At 49.7% G+C, this 19,796-nt stretch overlaps 4 protein-coding genes across 9 annotated transcripts in view; 2 read left to right on the forward strand and 2 right to left on the reverse strand.

Annotated features, from left to right (window-relative positions):
- CTNNA2 (catenin alpha 2) overlaps positions 1 to 579 on the reverse strand; it is an 828,797-nt gene extending 828,218 nt beyond the window's left edge. For both annotated transcript variants that reach the window (XM_050943344.1, XM_050943345.1), the window contains exon 1: positions 450 to 579. The gene's annotated coding sequence lies outside the window, so the exon portion shown is untranslated. The remainder of the gene's footprint in view (positions 1 to 449) is intronic.
- Positions 1 to 19,796, reverse strand: part of LOC127046410 (uncharacterized) — a 412,139-nt gene that overhangs the window by 248,247 nt on the left and 144,096 nt on the right. The window lies entirely within an intron of this gene.
- LOC127046399 (uncharacterized) overlaps positions 1 to 19,796 on the forward strand; it is a 303,607-nt gene that overhangs the window by 245,360 nt on the left and 38,451 nt on the right. The gene's annotated exons all lie outside the window — the stretch shown is intronic.
- Positions 511 to 8,582, forward strand: LOC127046441 (protein SOGA3-like). Of its 5 annotated transcripts, none has more exons than XM_050943486.1 (3): positions 511 to 806; positions 2,811 to 2,910; positions 8,192 to 8,582. In XM_050943486.1, the coding sequence occupies exons 1-3, from the start codon at positions 511 to 513 to the stop codon at positions 8,297 to 8,299; spliced, it is 504 nt and encodes a 167-aa protein (XP_050799443.1). In that variant the 3' UTR covers positions 8,300 to 8,582. The 5 variants fall into 5 exon arrangements, with proteins under 5 accessions (XP_050799443.1, XP_050799445.1, XP_050799444.1 ...); XM_050943488.1 differs by lacking the exon at positions 8,192 to 8,582 and adding an exon at positions 6,479 to 6,664; XM_050943487.1 differs by lacking the exon at positions 8,192 to 8,582 and adding an exon at positions 4,763 to 5,153.

The raw sequence follows: 19,796 nt of genomic DNA on the forward strand, positions 1-19,796 counted from the left end.
ATTTAAAAAATAAATAGAGAGAAAATGAAAAGAATAAGGCGCTAGAATCACCTCCAAGGGATGGCAGGGGAGAAAAGAAAGGACCCAAGCCACCTCTGACCCTTTTCCTTCCCTTCCTAAACATAATCCTCCGCTTCCCACCGCACAAAATGACCAGGAATTCAAGTCCATCCTTGAAAGAGAGCGGGGGATTCTCTCTGCCTGTGCCTGTCTGATTCGCTCCCGCTCTGGGCGAGCACTACGACGGCATTAAAAACAGAGCGAGAACTGCGCTTCTTGCTGGTGGGTGCCGAATGCGGCCGCGGGGAGAAGGAGCCTGGCGGGAGGGGAGGGGGAGAAGAAAGGGAAGGAGGGAGGGAGGACGGGAGCAGGGCTAAGGAAAAGGGGGATGCAGGGAAGGAGCCCGGGGATGGGGGAAGGAAAGGGAGGATGCTTTGCCCTGGCCTCACCTCAGCTCGGTGGGTGGGGACGGGCGAGCCCCTCGCCTCCTGCTCCTCCCCAGCAGCCGCGATGGTCACTAAGGGGCCGGGGTGCGGTGCGGCTCCCCTCACACAGCGCCGGGTCCCCGCCTCCTGCTGCCCGAGCCGCGCTCGCTGGGCTCTGAGGGAGCCGCCGCCGCCGCCGCCAGACTCTGAGCAGCCGCCACTAGGGGAGGAGGGAGCGCGCCTGCGCCGCCGCCCGGGCTGGGGGACGGGAGGAGGCGGCGGGGCCGCCGGCGGCTCCAGTGCCCGGCGCGGGGGAGTCCGGTCCCAGCCCGGCTACCTGAGAGCGGCGCGGGGCTCGGGCCGCCTCAGTGCGCAGGTGCGGTGAGTATGGAAACCGCGTTACCAAGGGGCGGGGGGCGGCAACACAGCGGCGGGGACACGGGGCCGAGGGGGCAGCCTGGGCCGGGCAGTAGCTGGGCACGGGGGGCGCGGCACAGCGCAGGGCCCTCCTGGGCACCGGGGTCACGTTGCGGAGCAGCAGCTGGGCACGGGGGTCACAGCGCAGGGCAGGGCCCGCTCCTGGGTGGGCACGGGGGGGTCACAGCGCAGGGCAGGGCCCGCTCCTGGGTGGGCACGGGGGGGGTCACAGCACAGGGCAGGGCCCGCTCCTGGGTGGGCACGGGGGGGGTCACAGCACAGGGCAGGGCCCGCTCCTGGGTGGGCACGGGGGGGAGTCACAGCACAGGGCAGGGCCCGCTCCTGGGTGGGCACGGGGGGGGTCACAGCGCAGGGCAGGGCCCGCTCCTGGGTGGGCACGGGGGGGGTCACAGCGCAGGGCAGGGCCGCTCCTGGGTGGGCACGGGGGGGGTCACAGCGCAGGGCAGGGCCCGCTCCTGGGTGGGCACGGGGGGGTCACAGCGCAGGGCAGGGCCCGCTCCTGGGTGGGCACGGGGGGGTCACAGCGCAGGGCAGAGCCCGCTCCTGGGTGGGCACGGGGGACACAGCACAGGGCAGAGCCAGCAGCTGGGCACGGGGGTGGGGCAGAGCAGGGCCAACTGCTGGAAATGGGATGCAAGGCACAATGCGGGACAGGGCTGGCTACGGGGCATGGGGGGCGCAGTGCAGAGCCAGCAGCTGGACTCAGAGGGAGCCCAGCTCAGGTCAAGCAGCTGGACATGTGGTGGGGGAGGACAAGCCAGGGCCAGTAGCTGGGTACGGGGGGCACAGTGCGTGGAAGCAGCTGGACACGGGGGGAGCAGTGTGAGGCAGGGTTGGCAGCTGGGCACCAGGGAGCACTGTGGTGCAGGGCCAGGTACAGGGCAAAGGGGCACTGTGCAGGGCAGGGGTACGGCCAGCAGTTGGACAGTGTGGGGCAGAGACAGCAGGAGCTGGACATGGGGGTGGGGGCAGTGTAGGCCAAGGTCAGAAGCTAAGCACGGAGGAAGCCTAGTGCGGGGCAGGGCCAGCCACTGGGGGAGGCGGGGCAGGGGAGGCACAGTGTCAGGTGTGGCCAGAAGCGGGGCATGGGGGCACAGGGTGGGGCAGGGGCAGCAGCTGGACATGGTGTGGGGGGGAGGAGGCACAGTGCAGGGAGTGGCCAGAAGCAGGGCATGGGGGCACAGGATGGAGCAGGGGCTGTACCTGGACATGTGGGGGGGCACAGTGCACAGCATTGCCAGAAGCAGGGCATGAGGGAACAGGGTGGGACAGGGGCAGTAGCTGTGTACAGGAGGCACAGTGCCAAGCAGGGGCAGTAGTTAGGCACAGTGCTGGACAAGGACAATATGGAGTACAGAGCTTGGACAGCAAGGGAGATGGGGTTCATGGTTCAGGGCAATGCGGTGTGCACAGGACTAAGGCATTAACAGCCGGCCACAGGATGGGGCTCAAGTACAGGGTCTGGATAGCAGTGGGCAGGGTTACCATGGGAATGGAAAAGGTAGCAGCAGGCACAGAGCAAGAAAGACAGGAGTGCTGATGGGGCAGAGTATAGCCCTGGACGATACGGGGTGCAGGACTCCATGGTCAAGGGTGGATCATGCCAGTCTGACACAGAGAGCGCCACAGGTTGCATGAGGCAATCACCTTAGCACATGGATAGGCTGTCTCATTTATTCAGATTTTAGTCTTATACACACACCTAGGGTGCCCAGATGGTATGGGGCATAGCAAATGGTAGCAGGCATAGGAGAGCTGTGATATACAGAGCAGTCATCTTCCTGGGGTTTAATTGTGTGTATGTAAATTAAGCCTGTCTTTCAAGATCCCATAAGTTTTAAGTATAGTAATGGGAGAGGCCAGGAGACCAACACCCAAAAATAAGGCAACTTGTTACTAATGTGTTGTTGATGATTTAATTTGCTGAAATGACACCCCACTTTGCAGGGCCCAAGAGCCACGCTCCAGTCTGAGTCTGGAAATCTGCACAGCAATGAAACAGCCCTGCATCCCTAGCCTGAATCGGCTCAGCACGAACCAGCTCCAGGTTTTTCTTTGCTGTGTAGACATACTGTCTGTGTCTTCTAGCCTTGGAGCAGTTTGTCTATCTTGTTATGTGACTTGTGCAACTCCAGAATTCAAGTCTTACGTATCTCTGCCAAATCCCCACAAGCCCCATTCACACCTTTGTGCCCTGGTCTTATTCCATGACACTTCCTCACATCCTCAGTTTCAGCAGTGATGCCAGACTCACCACACTTTGTGGTCCTTGCAGATGGAACACCTTTCCTGAGCTGGTTCACAAGACTATATTTCTCTGTAAACGACACCCACTTGTGGCCTGGGGTGACCCTGCAGGCACCTTCCTCAGTTTCCCCAGCATAATGTGGTCACAGTCAGTCTTTAAAATAATATTCTCCTTCTCCTGGGGTCTAATTCAGTATCATTCATCTCCTACAAATATTCCTTTCTGCCCACCCCTCAGGTTTAAAAGTCCTCTGCCTCGGGACTGTGGCTTTAAAGTTCTGGCCTTCCTGAGCAGTGAGTCACCGTTGAAGGCCAGGATCTCACAGTCCTTCCTTCCTGGGGCTGTGTGCAGCAGCTCAGACCCCTCAGATCTAGGCATGGACTAAGTTAGTTACATGACCAAAATCATTTTCCCACCTGGGGAGGCAAATTAGGCCAGCTACCCTGCGTAACTCTCCATATCTACATCTCTCCTGGAGACCCCTCCCCAGCATGATGCCAACGTGAAACTAGCTAATTATATCAAAACACGAGAGAGTCTACTTTGGTTTTTAATGCATGCAGAATGACATGCTGAGTTCAAGTTTAATACTTATGAGTGTAGTCCCTTCATCCTCATTCGCTTTGTTATTCTCATTCCATCTCCTTCAGTCTCATTCCACAAATTCTATCCAGCTATTGTCATTCACTCTCTCTCAATCCATCTTCTATTTTTATTCATGCCATCTCAAACATTCACTCACTTTTTCACATTCTCTCCCAATCTAGTTCCTAATTCTCTCTTCTTCTTCCCTGTCTCACATTCTCTGTCCATCTCTCTCTCTCTCTTCGCCATTATTCCTCCTCCTCACCCAAATCAATAACTGCTGTCTCTGTCTCCTCCTCTCAGCCATATACTGCTGTTATCTCCCCATCCAAAAATAATGCAGTGCCTTCAATCCCCAAATCAATGGCTTCTGCTCCTCAGGCCAAGATGGGCCCTGCTGCTGCTGCTCACTTGGGCAGCAGGAGGCCCTCAGCTTGGGAGGTAGGTAAGGATATCTAGATTTTCATCTCCGCCTTCCTTTTTTCAGGTTTAGGAAGTGGGAGGGTCTGCAGAGGTCTTCACTCCCCTTCAGCCATAGGGGATGGTCACAAGGATCTTCAGTCTCTTCCCACTATTCAGGGCTCAGGGAAAGGGGGTTGTTTCCAATCTTCTCTTCCTCCCATTCCCAGGCCTGAGGAGATAGTCCTGAGGTCTTCAGTTTCCTTATTCCCAAGTCTGGGAAGGGAAGCTAAGTAGGACTCTTAATTCTGACTTCCCCCTAGCCAAGAGCAGCAGAAGTGACCATGGAAGAGGCAGCAGGAGGAAGAACTCAGAGCTCGCTTGCCAGGAGTCGGTACCAGGAGGAAATGGGAGATCTTGGAGGCAGATGCCATCCTAGCTAGGAAGTTCTACGCACACCATGCCCATGAGCTCTGCAGCTTATGAGGAATCTTGGTCTACATCTGTTAAGGCTGATTTCCCACTCTGGCACTTTGAGTGCAGAATATGGGCACCTGCAAGGAATCTAAAAATTAATACTGGCTACTCTATGCTTGTCTTAAACTCCCAAGGTTAATTAGTGTGAAGGGATGATAATCAACAGAAGGCATTACGTCCTTCCAAACAGGTAAGCTCCATCAACACCAGACAGTCTATTGTGGGATGTTGTAGTTCTGCTCTCCTCCCCTCCAACCCCAAAGATAAATCGTGCAAGTGGATTCCTCCCATGTGCTGAGATTGCAGTTCAGAGCACATGGCAGGAGTGGGATGAAAACCTCAAACAAAAGGAACTAAAGAGTTTTTTGCTGCTTGCATTCTGGGTGGCAAGAGATATCCAGCTGTTTAGACTGAGTTAGCTGTAAAGGATATATAGAACTTGTTGGTTATAGAAACTTCTATTACCTTTTGAAACTTAATATTGTAACTCATTTGTGCATCTATGTTTACATGCTTTAACCTTGTAAATAGCTCTCTTGTTTTCTTTTCCTATTTAATAAACCTTCATACAGTTTATTATATGATTGGCTATAAACGTTGTCTTTTGTGTGAAAGCTAAGGTGCAATTGACCTGGGATAAGTTACTGGTCCTTTGGGGCTGGGAATAACCTGATATTTGCCATGATTCTTGGTCTAAGGGACCATCTTTCACAAAGGTGCACTCACTGGGGTGGCAACATAGAGAATATCCACGGAGACTGCATGTGGTGCCATGTTAAGGCTGTTACGGTGCCTGAGGAGTTTACTCTTGATAATTGGTTGGTGACATCTGAGTTTAGAACTTTTCTCTGGGCTTTTCTCTGGGCTTGGATGGGTAGATGCTGCCACCACCCAAGTGCAAAAATCCTTTTGAGAACCCAGGAAGGTGCACTTGGGAATTCCTTCCTGTGGGGTACCTTCAAGCCCTTCTACACCCCCTCCAGGGAAGAGCTGAGAAAGAAAGCAAAGGAAACCAGTTGTTGCCACCAGCTAATTAAACAACATGTGCACAAACCTCTTAGGACCCAAAATTCAATCCTGTTCTTAAAAAAAGGTAAATTTTATTAAAAACAAAAAGAAAGAAAATATATTGAAAACTCAGGCTATTGCTAGATTTAAAAACCCACTTACAAAAATTCAGCATCAAGAATGACCTTCTTGAAGTCCAGCTTAAAGGTTACAAGGAAAACAAAAGCATTTGGGGTTAGCACAGAGGAGTCCACAAACCCAGGCACCAATTTCTGCTGGCGCTGATGGGTGCTCGACCGCCCTGCCCGCCCCCATTCCAACCCCTTCCCCTAAGTACTCACCCAATTCTGCCCCTATTTCAACCACTTCCCCAAATCCCCACCCCGGCCCTGCCTCCTCCCCTGAGTGCCCCGCATCCCCGCTCCTCCCCGCTCCCTCCCAGAGCTTGTTACACCACGAAACAGCAGTTTCACAGCAGCAAGCACTGGGAGGAGAAGCTGGGATGCGGTACACTCAGGGGAGGAGGCGGAAGTGAGGTGAGTTGGGGCAGGGGTGGGGAGATTGGCTGCCGGTGAGTGCAGAGCACCCACCAATTTTTCCCCATGGGTGCTCCAGCCCCAGACAAATACATAGCTGGAATCAGTCTGGCTCACCTGTCTGTCAGTATTGTTAAATAGATATCAGCATTATAATAATGTGTTTAGTCTTTATTGACTGCTTGTGAGTTGCTGCATGCATTAATCTCATTTATAACATCAGTATCCCTTACTGTAAGGTGTGGTTTGAGTGGTTGCGTTGTGAGCCTCTGTGCCTGTGTGAATCGTCAGACAGAAGAGATATACATTAATTAGTGTGAAGGGATGATAATCAACAGAAGGCATTACGTCCTTCCAAACAGGTAAGCTCCATCAACACCAGACAGTCTATTGTGGGATGTTGTAGTTCTGCTCTCCTCCCCTCCAACCCCAAAGATAAATCGTGCAAGTGGATTCCTCCCATGTGCTGAGATTGCAGTTCAGAGCACATGGCAGGAGTGGGATGAAAACCTCAAACAAAAGGAACTAAAGAGTTTTTTGCTGCTTGCATTCTGAGTGGCAAGAGATATCCAGCTGTTTAGACTGAGTTAGCTGTAAAGGATATATAGAACTTGTTGGTTATAGAAACTTCTATTACCTTTTGAAACTTAATATTGTAACTCATTTGTGCATCTATGTTTACATGCTTTAACCTTGTAAATAGCTCTCTTGTTTTCTTTTCCTATTTAATAAACCTTCATACAGTTTATTATATGATTGGCTATAAACGTTGTCTTTTGTGTGAAAGCTAAGGTGCAATTGACCTGGGATAAGTTACTGGTCCTTTGGGGCTGGGAATAACCTGATATTTGCCATGATTCTTGGTCTAAGGGACCATCTTTCACAAAGGTGCACTCACTGGGGTGGCAACATAGAGAATATCCACGGAGACTGCATGTGGTGCCATGTTAAGGCTGTTACGGTGCCTGAGGAGTTTACTCTTGATAATTGGTTGGTGACATCTGAGTTTAGAACTTTTCTCTGGGCTTTTCTCTGGGCTTGGATGGGTAGATGCTGCCACCACCCAAGTGCAAAAATCCTTTTGAGAACCCAGGAAGGTGCACTTGGGAATTCCTTCCTGTGGGGTACCTTCAAGCCCTTCTACACCCCCTCCAGGGAAGAGCTGAGAAAGAAAGCAAAGGAAACCAGTTGTTGCCACCAGCTAATTAAACAACATGTGCACAAACCTCTTAGGACCCAAAATTCAATCCTGTTCTTAAAAAAAGGTAAATTTTATTAAAAACAAAAAGAAAGAAAATATATTGAAAACTCAGGCTATTGCTAGATTTAAAAACCCACTTACAAAAATTCAGCATCAAGAATGACCTTCTTGAAGTCCAGCTTAAAGGTTACAAGGAAAACAAAAGCATTTGGGGTTAGCACAGAGGAGTCCACAAACCCAGGCACCAATTTCTGCTGGCGCTGATGGGTGCTCGACCGCCCTGCCCGCCCCCATTCCAACCCCTTCCCCTAAGTACTCACCCAATTCTGCCCCTATTTCAACCACTTCCCCAAATCCCCACCCCGGCCCTGCCTCCTCCCCTGAGTGCCCCGCATCCCCGCTCCCCGCTCCCTCCCAGAGCTTGTTACACCACGAAACAGCAGTTTCACAGCAGCAAGCACTGGGAGGAGAAGCTGGGATGCGGTACACTCAGGGGAGGAGGCGGAAGTGAGGTGAGTTGGGGCAGGGGTGGGGAGATTGGCTGCCGGTGAGTGCAGAGCACCCACCAATTTTTCCCCATGGGTGCTCCAGCCCCAGACAAATACATAGCTGGAATCAGTCTGGCTCACCTGTCTGTCAGTATTGTTAAATAGATATCAGCATTATAATAATGTGTTTAGTCTTTATTGACTGCTTGTGAGTTGCTGCATGCATTAATCTCATTTATAACATCAGTATCCCTTACTGTAAGGTGTGGTTTGAGTGGTTGCGTTGTGAGCCTCTGTGCCTGTGTGAATCGTCAGACAGAAGAGATATACATTAATTAGTGTGAAGGGATGATAATCAACAGAAGGCATTACGTCCTTCCAAACAGGTAAGCTCCATCAACACCAGACAGTCTATTGTGGGATGTTGTAGTTCTGCTCTCCTCCCCTCCAACCCCAAAGATAAATCGTGCAAGTGGATTCCTCCCATGTGCTGAGATTGCAGTTCAGAGCACATGGCAGGAGTGGGATGAAAACCTCAAACAAAAGGAACTAAAGAGTTTTTTGCTGCTTGCATTCTGGGTGGCAAGAGATATCCAGCTGTTTAGACTGAGTTAGCTGTAAAGGATATATAGAACTTGTTGGTTATAGAAACTTCTATTACCTTTTGAAACTTAATATTGTAACTCATTTGTGCATCTATGTTTACATGCTTTAACCTTGTAAATAGCTCTCTTGTTTTCTTTTCCTATTTAATAAACCTTCATACAGTTTATTATATGATTGGCTATAAACGTTGTCTTTTGTGTGAAAGCTAAGGTGCAATTGACCTGGGATAAGTTACTGGTCCTTTGGGGCTGGGAATAACCTGATATTTGCCATGATTCTTGGTCTAAGGGACCATCTTTCACAAAGGTGCACTCACTGGGGTGGCAACATAGAGAATATCCACGGAGACTGCATGTGGTGCCATGTTAAGGCTGTTACGGTGCCTGAGGAGTTTACTCTTGATAATTGGTTGGTGACATCTGAGTTTAGAACTCCCAACCAATTTGGGGTTTGTGCCCTACTTCCTAACAGTCTGCCCTGAGGGTGGCACTCAGGTTCTTGAGTCACTGTAGGCAGCATTACAACAGCTTTGTTGATGTTCTCAGTCATGAATGGATGCTTTGGGCTGTCAGGTTGGCCTGTTGCTCTGAACCCACGCTCACCTCCCTGTTCTTTACTGGAGTTTCTCAGGCCAGCAGAGCGGGATGGGCATCTCATATCACTCTGCTGGTGCCTTGCAGTGCAGCTGATTTCAGAATCAGGTGAAAAGCCAAGAGAAAGAGAGAGACCAGGAGAAAAATGGGGAGTAGAAAGGAGCACATGAGGGAAGGGAAGACTGAATAAGTTCTCACAGGTATCAAGTTTAGGTCCTCACTGATGCAGTGATGATGATCAAGTGTCCCCACTGGAATATCAAGTTCTGGTGTCACAGCAACAATCCTTCCACTGTAGCCATGGTGGTGTTTGATAAAAATTCCTTTCTTTCCCACCCATGTCTCTTTCTAAGTACCCCAAAAAGGCAATGAGTGAAATAATCTATCCTCTCATTATTTGTCCACCAACTAGGCCTAATTTCTGACACACCAATTTGGGCTCTGTTCTGCTCCATTTTGTTGGACCCCCAAGTTGGGCCCTAGGGCCAGGCAGCTAGTGCTCCGGCCTCCACCCCCAACGGATTTTTCCCCCAGCCCCCATAGCTGCCACTGATCATGTAGCTGCTCGGAAAGCAGAACTTGTAACAGGAAAAGCAGCCTTGTGGTCAGCCGGTCTGAAGGGACGAAGTTCCCCTCACGACGGTTGCTACCTGGGTAAGGATGTAGGGGCCCGACTGCCTCCCTTGTATGGGCATAAGCCACTCGCGACCCCACAATTGGCTTATCACAAATTATGACGAAAAATTTGCTATATATTCCTGACCCCCTCCCGGGGACGGGGGGAGAGAGAACTCGAATTCCCGTCGAACCGTATCCAGGATTGATCAACCTGGCTCTCTCCTGGCTCACGCATTCCCCAGAGCCTGACTGCTTGCCGGCCGTAATGAAACTTTTGTGGTTTGTATGTGTAAGTATAATTAGTTGTTAAGGATATCTGTACATCTGTATTGTTAGATAAGAGGCAGAGACTGGTTCCAGCCGCCCCAAGGCTCCTGCTAGGGGAAACCCGTTGACCAGGAAACCTTGAACGCAAGGGGGACCAGTTGAGCCTAGCAATTTGTGTCTACTAAGATTAGTTGCTGCATTTATGAGTACTAACAGCACCAATATCACTTTTATTAACCCCTGGGACGACCTGAATAATTACTGGGACTTAGAAAAATACCAGGGCCAACTTCTATTTGTAATTGTAGTGTTTGTGTTATTTGTTCTAGTATTATATTGTAAGCCCAAGCTGTAACTAATTGTGTTATCCCTTATCCTTATCTGTGACTCCTTTAATAAATCCTTAATTTTTAACACTACGCCTGATTGCTTGCGTTATCCCCGTCACTGCCCTTGGGCACTTGTCACCCCCCCCGGGGCATCCAGTGATCGAACCTCCGCCCTATTCCAACGCTCATTACCCGGTAGATAACGGGCACCTGGTGGCCATATCGGTGGAGCAAGGGGCGAGAGCAATCTGTAATCAACATGGCGTCACGAACAGGATGCCTTCGGGAGGGTCAGTGCCCGTGGTGTAGTGGGGACCGTGAGCAATCTGAGCTCGAGCAATTTTAACACCTGCAATTTCACCAAGTGGCCAGCAGACAGTCTGCGAAGCCCACCCTAGACTGGGTTTGTATTATAGAGTCAGGGTCAGGGTCAAAAAGCTATACGACCTCATTAACCCTGCCCGCCGTAGGATGTCTCCTCCATTGCCATCCCACCTTTAAATGTCAGCCGGCCGATAGCTCCCTGCAGCCCCAGTGCACGGGGGTTGCGGAGACTAGTCGGACCGAGACACCGTCTGGCATTTGGAAGGAGTGTAGCCGTATCATAAAAAGATCCGGGGCCACCGTTTCCAAACTCATACCCCCGCCCCGGGTACAGCCGGGTGATCCTGCCCATGGGTTGCTAGCCCAGTTAGTGCAGGAATTAGAACAGACCAGGCGAACAAAGAAACTTAGACCAGACGAGTATAAGTCAGAGGACGTGTCCACGGTCTTGTTCAGCGCACTGAACAAGGCGCTGGACCTCTGTGCGGTCCTTCATGGAAGCACTATGTTTGCTGCTAAACAAGCCGCTGCTAACAGCACCGACAGCGCAGAATGTGAGATAAGTGAAAAGGAGCAGGAGGACAGGAGTCAGACTATTAAAAGCCCACCCCCCTATGAAGACCCCCCTTCCCCTTTAATTTACCCTGCACTCCCCTCAGCCCCACCTGCGCCTGAGAAGGAGGGGCAGATAGAGGCAATGCCCGTTGTTATCACCAAAAGTAAGTTGGATTCTAATACAGGCCAGACGGTTACGACCACCGAGCTTCGAACTCGCACTAAGGCGGAGTTGAAGGAATTCTTAGCAGACACGAGGCGCAGGGAGGGCGAGGCACCCTTAATATGGCTGGGTCGTCTGGCTCTGGATTATGGGGCGGAGATAGTAGATAAGGAGGAGGCCGCTGTTCTGGCCAAAACGTCTAATTGGTCGTCGGGGTTCCCGGGTCATCACCTTTTAGGAAATGGGGTCTGGCCGCTTATCATACCAGCCGCGGCCGCCCTAGCAATGAAGGGAAGTTTTAAGGGCATGTATATTCCCCCTGGCAGCATAAACACCCCCCACGAAGTTATATGGGCCATTGCCGGAGCGTCCATCTTAACGTGGGATCCACAAGCGACGCCGTTAAATTTAAACCCACAACAGCTCCAGTCGGGCTTCCCCTTTATTTTTGTCGCAGACCCCACTCAAATTCCGGTCAACCGGGACGCAGTGGACATGGCCGTAGAAGGCGCCCCACCGATTGACACAGGGGGGACCCTGCTGCTCCATGGTTGGGTTGGGCAACCCCTTATTACCTTATATGAAGTCATGTCCCGGCTTCGAATGCCACCAGCCTCGAAGAACCCCGTTTCAGCCCTTCCAGCTGAGAGCCCTGTTAACAAGGGTCAGCCTAAACACCCTGAACGAACTAAGGCTGAAAGAGCACTTTTTGGGTTCCTATTACATAAGGGGATCCCCAAGGAGGCACTGCGGAAAATGTCTGATACCCAGCAGCTAGATTTGGGGAGACAGTTAGGATGGAGGGACTGGGACGACTATTTGAGAACAAAAAACGAGTAGAGGCCGGGTGCGCCCCGGCCTCCACAGAGACTTGGGATGATCGACCATATTACACCCTATTGGTAGCCGGTCCCAAACCCCCTCACACCCCTGTATCTTTTTTGTTAGACACCGGAGCTCAAATCTCCGTTATAAAATCCGATGTACCCCATGTACCCACAAGTTCTACTATGTTTATTCAGGGTCTTAACAGTATTGAAGAAAAGCCTGTAGTCACCTTTACTCTGATTCATAAGGGGTATAAGCGAAAAGTTAAGGCTTTGTTGGGGGGAACAAATTTGCTGGGGGTTGGGGATATAAAACGACTGCGATTACAAAAACAAGTCTGTCAGGCTCTGCCTGTCACCCTGTCGCCCGAAGCCCCCCCCCCTTATTGCCCCGAGCTTGTTAATGACAGTTCATGGAAATTTTCCCCCATTCCCACAAAGCCTGAAGGCATCCCCCTCATTAAGCAACTGCTCGACCAATTATTAAAGGAGGGACGGATAGCACAGGCGACCGCGTCAAACTATCTATCTCCCGGCTGGGGTATCCCCAAGCCCGGCAACCCCTCTGAATTTCGATTGGTAATTGACTATAGGCAGGCAAATAGCCGAGTCCGACACCTCCCATTCGCAGGCCCAGCCACCATTCCAGAAATACGGCAACAGCTAAGCGATGCCAGTGGGAGGTGGGCCTGCACCCTAGATTTAAAGGATATGTTCTATCAAATCCCGTTGGAGGACAAACCCCAAATCCTAAATTTCGCTTTTCAGGGCGCACAATATCAGTGGAAGGTGTGCCCTCAAGGATTCTGTAATTCCCCCACCTTGGCCACGTCCGCTCTTGCAAAAACCTTAAAGGGGGTAGAAGCCACTGGGGGCACCACCATTTTGGCCTATGTGGACGACATAATTATAATTGGACCCAACGAACACATAGTCCAACACGTAACTAATACCGTGGTAGCCGAACTAAAGGCCAATGGGTGGCGAATTAATGAGGCAAAAAGCCACCTCGTGCCCTCTCAAAGCTTCTCCTTCTTAGGCCAACATTATGACCCTTATAACTGTGGCCAACCCACCTCGGGACTTTTAGACCCTTGGGTTAAAGACCCACCCGAGAATAAAAAGCAACTGCAGAGACTTTTAGGCCTGATTAATTATCACCGACACTTCATCCCAGATAAACACCTTGTAGACCTGGAAACGATCCAGGAACCCCTCTCGTCCAAACGGAAACGGGAAATATGGAGTCCTGAGGCCCAAAAAAGCTTGGAACACATAGCCACCTGGTTTGCCTCTAACCCACGGCTAGCGCGATATAAAAGGGATTCACCTTTTACCATTACCCTTTTCTTTACACAACATCACTATGGGTATTCAGTATCACAAGATGGGCAACCGGTTTATAACTGGGCCCGACGGCTTAAGGGTCCTCAGTATCGATATGGACCCATAGGACTTATGTTACTAGCCGCAGGCGAGGCACGCGTTTGGGCCCCGATATCTAGTAAAGGGACCCTGATAGGCCCCGAGGTACACCTCATCCCATGGCTCACGCGGTTGCCCCCTCCCAGTTTTCACGGGACCAGCCTAACTTGGCAACAGCTATGCTATTTGGGGGAGATCACGTGGCGGGAATGGACGCTTAAATCGCTGCCAAACGATGTCCGATTCCCAGCAGCCTCGGAGCCCTTGTGTATAGAAACAAAATATGACCCCTGGATTGTGTCCGATGGGGGCACTTCCCCGACCCCCCGGGCAGGAGTCCTCTGTGCTAAATGCGACCACTTTCAGGTTGATCTCCTTCCCCCGGGTTCATCGGCCCAGCAGAGCGAAGTTCATGGGGTCCTTCTCGCTGCCCAGCATGTTACCCAGGCCCATTCTGTTTCTGCTCAGGTCGTATTGGGTATAGACTCACAATTTTGTCTCAGCATCCTCACGGGAGAGGCTAACCCCACAGCGTTCATGCCCCTGTGGGAGACTATTTTTGACCTCATACGTAAGTTCTCCCGGCCCTGGTTTATCACCCATTGCCCGTCACATCGTCCTGACTCTAACCCCCTCCACTCCGATTTGGATCGCAGAATGAGGGAAATTCAAGCACCCCAAGTGTGCCTGGGGCAGCAGCCCCAGCTTAACACCGACCCATTCCTCCAATGGCTTCATGAGGATTGGGGGCATTTGCCTAGCGGCCGCCTATATAATCAGTTAGCCCTAGGTGCTCAGGGAAAACCTGAGGTACGGCGGCAGGACTGTGAAAGAATCGTGCAGTCCTGCCTTAAGTGTGCACAAATCAAGTCCCAAAACCGCCCACGTTATGAGCGGTGGGCGTACGCTGCGGAGTATTTCCCTCCTGGCGCGGTGTGGCAAATAGATTTAATGGGACCCCTGCCTGGAGCCCGTCGCCACCCAAAGGCTCTGGTAGTGGTAGATTTGGGCTCCCGTCAAACTCACTGTATCCCTCTAAATACCACCACGGCTGCGGCTGTGGCTGGGGCACTGCAACAGGTAGCCGCAGCATGGGGTGTGCCCTCCGAAGTTCAAGCAGATGGAGGACCCCCGTTTACCAGCAAACGTTTTGAAGCATTAGTGCTGGGATGGGGGGCTTCCCTCCATATTCACTTGAAGTATCACCCCGAAAGTAATGGTGTTGTAGAGCGGAAAATCGGGGTTCTGAAAACCATGATTCGTTCAGTTAATCCCAACGCTGACTATAAGGGTTGGAGTGCACTATTACCACAGGTTCTAATCTCTCTCAATGCAAACTATTCTCGTTGGCCTGAAATCAGCCCCAGACCTAGAGGCCCCTGGACACCCGTATATCAGCCTGACCAACTAGTCTGGGTGGCTGAGCCACAGGCCTCAGGTCACCGAGAACCCTACGCTGCACAAATTGTAAGTACAGGTAAATATCCTAATACCTACACGATTGTGGACGCCCGGGGCACCCACACCTTGGTCCATCATAACTGGATAAGCAAGCGTTCCGAGTCAGGAACGAACTAACGGGGGCCAATAAGGCCGCCTTCTGTTTGTCTTGCAGCTCGCAATGGCAGCAGGAAAACGGGACGACAACCAGAAGGGCCCCGATCCGCGGAACCTAGGACAGCCGTATCCTGTAGATGAGAACGCCCATAAGCTTATGTTCGCGGCCTATTGGATCCAAGAAGTCCTGGGAGGAAACATCGACTTATCCTCACTGACACCTGACAACTGTCTTGCATGTTCCAATAGGCTGTCTGTAAATAGGCCTTTGTTTGATTTATTGCCATTAGTGTTTAACTTTAGTAGTATTAATAGTCCCCTTAATTGTTCTTCCTCCTTTGCTCAGTGGCTTCCTATCGTGCAGTGGACAGGTTGTATAAATGATTATTTTAACCCCATCTCCCCCCGTGTCTTTCCTATTTTTAATAAAACTTCGGCACGTTATCTAGGCCCACTCCCCTTGTCACCCGGACAGAGACCCATGGCGTCCCACTGTTGGGTGTTTTATGGCAATAAGGGACGACGAGTCCGGTCAAACTCACCCTACTGGGTAGGCACGTATCCAAACTGTTCCCAAACCCTTATCTATGACAACGTATCCCACGGCAACGCTGTTATGAATCGGGACACCCCCCTGCCGATAACCAATAAAACTGTCGTGGAAATAAATGTCATGGACCCACCCTTTAGTGACTTCTTTAACCCTCTTAGGCACACCTATTTTTATTCTAGTTGGGTTTTAAATAAGTTAAGACCCGGTCACTTTTGGCTATGTGGCGAGACGGCCTTTGCAGCACTCCCCCCCAATCCCAAAGGTATATGTACCATCGGGTCTATCCTAATAAAAGGGGGTGGTCTTTATGTCAAGACCCGGCAGCCCAGTTCGGCCGGGCGGGTTCGACGTTCTTGGGGATGGTGGGAGAGGGCAAAGGGTGCGTTATCCTCTGTAGTATCTTCAGCGGTTTCATTCAACCCCGTGGGATATATGTTATTGCGTGAGCAAGTATTATTCCAATCATTGGCTATTGAAACGCTAGCTAACACCACTGCACGGGGCTTCAGCTTAGTTAATCAGCGGTTAGATGAATTAGCAGAGTATTCTTTTCAAAATCGCTTAATGATACAATTTTTGTTACAATCACGAGATTTTTGTGAAACCCTCATATCTATGTATCCGCAGTTTAAAGATAAGTGCTGTATCTCTCTTTCTTCTATCTCTGGAAACTTAAGTGAAGTGATTGATGACCTTCAGGCCTTGGGAACTGCTGTGCGTGAGTCCAGAGAGACCTTCCGCTTCTGGTCATGGCTGGAGTGGCTGGGCCTTGGTGCCTATAAGGCTTATTTTCAGTCCCTTTTGGTGTCGCTCGTGGTAGGCCTCTGCCTCCTCTGCCTCGGGTGTGCTTTTGTTAAGGCCTGTGTTCGGCGAATGGTGGGAAGTGCCCTTATTGCCTCAGCCGCTGAGACGCATCCGCTCGCAGGAGCGGACGCTGACTCGGACACTGAGGTTTAGGTACGTTGGGTGTTGTCGGCCGGAGCATGGGGGCATGTTGGACCCCCAAGTTGGGCCCTAGGGCCAGGCAGCTAGTGCTCCGGCCTCCACCCCCAACGGATTTTTCCCCCAGCCCCCATAGCTGCCACTGATCATGTAGCTGCTCGGAAAGCAGAACTTGTAACAGGAAAAGCAGCCTTGTGGTCAGCCGGTCTGAAGGGACGAAGTTCCCCTCACGACGGTTGCTACCTGGGTAAGGATGTAGGGGCCCGACTGCCTCCCTTGTATGGGCATAAGCCACTCGCGACCCCACAATTGGCTTATCACAAATTATGACGAAAAATTTGCTATATATTCCTGACCCCCTCCCAGGGACGGGGGGAGAGAGAACTCGAATTCCCGTCGAACCGTATCCAGGATTGATCAACCTGGCTCTCTCCTGGCTCACGCATTCCCCAGAGCCTGACTGCTTGCCGGCCGTAATGAAACTTTTGTGGTTTGTATGTGTAAGTATAATTAGTTGTTAAGGATATCTGTACATCTGTATTGTTAGATAAGAGGCAGAGACTGGTTCCAGCCGCCCCAAGGCTCCTGCTAGGGGAAACCCGTTGACCAGGAAACCTTGAACGCAAGGGGGACCAGTTGAGCCTAGCAATTTGTGTCTACTAAGATTAGTTGCTGCATTTATGAGTACTAACAGCACCAATATCACTTTTATTAACCCCTGGGACGACCTGAATAATTACTGGGACTTAGAAAAATACCAGGGCCAACTTCTATTTGTAATTGTAGTGTTTGTGTTATTTGTTCTAGTATTATATTGTAAGCCCAAGCTGTAACTAATTGTGTTATCCCTTATCCTTATCTGTGACTCCTTTAATAAATCCTTAATTTTTAACACTACGCCTGATTGCTTGCGTTATCCCCGTCACTGCCCTTGGGCACTTGTCACCCCCCCCGGGGCATCCAGTGATCGAACCTCCGCCCTATTCCAACGCTCATTACCCGGTAGATAACGGGCACCTGGTGGCCATATCGGTGGAGCAAGGGGCGAGAGCAATCTGTAATCAACACATTTGTTTACCAGTCATAATCTTAACACAGTCCTGAAGTGGTATCAATAGACCTTTTTCTGTTTAAATTAATTCAGTCTCTGTCTCCTCCGACCTTTTCTTAAACAGTTCTAAAAAACAGATTATTGTGACAATTCATGCAACTTTGGCCCCTTTTCACCAGTTAGGCTAACAATTAACAATGGCCCGCCAGGCCTCAGTTATTGCAACACTACTTTTTCAATGCATGGCATCAAGATTTCTAGGAACTAAGCCAAGGAGGATGGTTATCTGGGCACTGCATCACTGCTAAACTGTGTGCCTGAATGCAGTGAAGAAGTGTGAAGACCTGGAAGAGCAGTAGGGACTTTTCCTTGGGTCAGTGAATCACCAGAGGCTGTTTCAAAAATACTGTTTGCAATGGAGAAATTTATTTCTCTCCTTTAGGGTATTACCTGGTTTGAAACCACTATTATTCCTCCCTCTATTTTTATCTCTGTTAACTGTTTCATAGAAACTGAAACAATGTTACCACTGGCTACCAAAAACTGAGATAATTTGCTGGGTATTATTTTGTAACCTAGTAGTGGTAGCACTTCTGTTCTTCCAGAGAAAAAACTTGAGAGCAAGTCTTTCAGCCACAAGAAACCAATCGACTGTTACTAAACTGTCATTTCCAACTGCCATGGAACTGTCCAGTACCAAATTCTGTTCCTTACATTAAAGAAGCATCATCCCACTCTTCATGCTGTCTGATTACCGCAGGTGAGGAAAAAATCATTGTACTGTACTTACATGAAATGCACTTTTTTTTTTAATACAATACATAATTAACCTGTGAAACTCAGTGGCACAAGATAATCATTGATTCCAACAGTTTATCAGGATTAAACATTTATAAGGAAAATGTAACATTCACAGTTACATTAAGTTAATAATGGATAGACACTCACGTGTTTCAGGGCATAAGCCATCTACTGCTGGGAATTAGGAGGAAGCATCCCCTGGGGACAAGTTAATGCATTACACAGATTCTTGCACTTCTTATTGTAAGTGACAGAGTATTGACTAAATAGATGACTGGTCTGACCAGATATGGCAATTCATATGTTCTGAAACGTAGTTCCATCAGGACCATAACAATATTTTAAACATAGCGCCAAATTTAAACAATTTGGGAACATGTTTAAAACAAACTTAAATCCTGTCTTGGCAACAAGATGAAACTGTTTCAGCCATTTAAGCAAATTCCTGTGTTGTATTCTGGTCCCTCAGCAAGGTAAATCTGTAGCGCAGAATTTTAAATTATTTAAAAATTAGTATTTCATTCATTTTACATATGAGATTTCTTTTTTTAATATGATGTTGGCAGATCAATTACTGTGTGCAGTTCTCCTCTTCTAGCAAGTTACTAAATATAAATGTTGACCATCCTGCTGCCTCATGCACTGCCCAACCTGTTGCACTGTATGCTTCATTCAAGGGCCATTTGGAAATAATAGTATGGGATGATGTAATTAAAGATTGCAGCATAAGGGGCAAAATTAAGGTTGCCTGTATAGTGTTAACTTTGGTGTTTCCTGACTTTTGAGTGCTTAACTGTACAACTTTAATGTTCTTTGTATATATTTTGAAATAAATTTCCTTCTCTTCCCATTCCCCCTCCTCCAAAAATCTATTAAAAAAAGAAGTTCCATAAGGGAGTGGAACAGAGGAATAAGGACAGTCTAAAGCATATGTTTAAGTATTTTGCTGAATCAGGCTCTGAGTGTTTTCTTTTGCGTATCGAGGACCTAATTTTAAAACCCTCACTCACTCTGGGTAGTACTTACCTACAATAATAGTCCTACTGAAATGGATGGTACTGCTAGCATGAGTAAGTGTTGGAGAATTAATGCAGGGCTTCTCTGTACCTTCAAAGATGATGTGGTGCATGGCAGCATAGTGTTTTATGAGGGTTTGTAGCCATTTCCAAAGTAGGTTGGGTGGATGTGAGGAAATCTCTGGTCTATAAGTGGCAGCTAGACAGGACTATATAAGCGGTTGGATATGGTTGCAAAGAGTCCTGTGGCACCTTATAGACCAACAGATATATTGGAGCATGAGCTTTCGTGGGTGAATACCCACCTCATTGGATATGGCTGTTTTTTTTTTAAAAAAATATGCAGTATAACAATGTAACTTTA

Source organism: Gopherus flavomarginatus, chromosome 3, assembly GCF_025201925.1.
Source record: "Gopherus flavomarginatus isolate rGopFla2 chromosome 3, rGopFla2.mat.asm, whole genome shotgun sequence".
NCBI classification, from domain to species: Eukaryota; Metazoa; Chordata; order Testudines; family Testudinidae; genus Gopherus; species Gopherus flavomarginatus.

Excerpts from the sequence above, each read along its gene's own strand:
- LOC127046441 (XM_050943485.1), top strand. The coding sequence starts at position 511 with ATGGTCACTAAGGGGCCGGGGTGCGGTGCGGCTCCCCTCACACAGCGC. Across the intron at positions 807-2,810 it reads CGCCTCAGTGCGCAGGTGCG|GGCCCAAGAGCCACGCTCCA; the intron begins GTGAGTATGGAA and ends CCCACTTTGCAG. Across the intron at positions 2,911-4,418 it reads TCAGCACGAACCAGCTCCAG|CCAAGAGCAGCAGAAGTGAC; the intron begins GTTTTTCTTTGC and ends ACTTCCCCCTAG.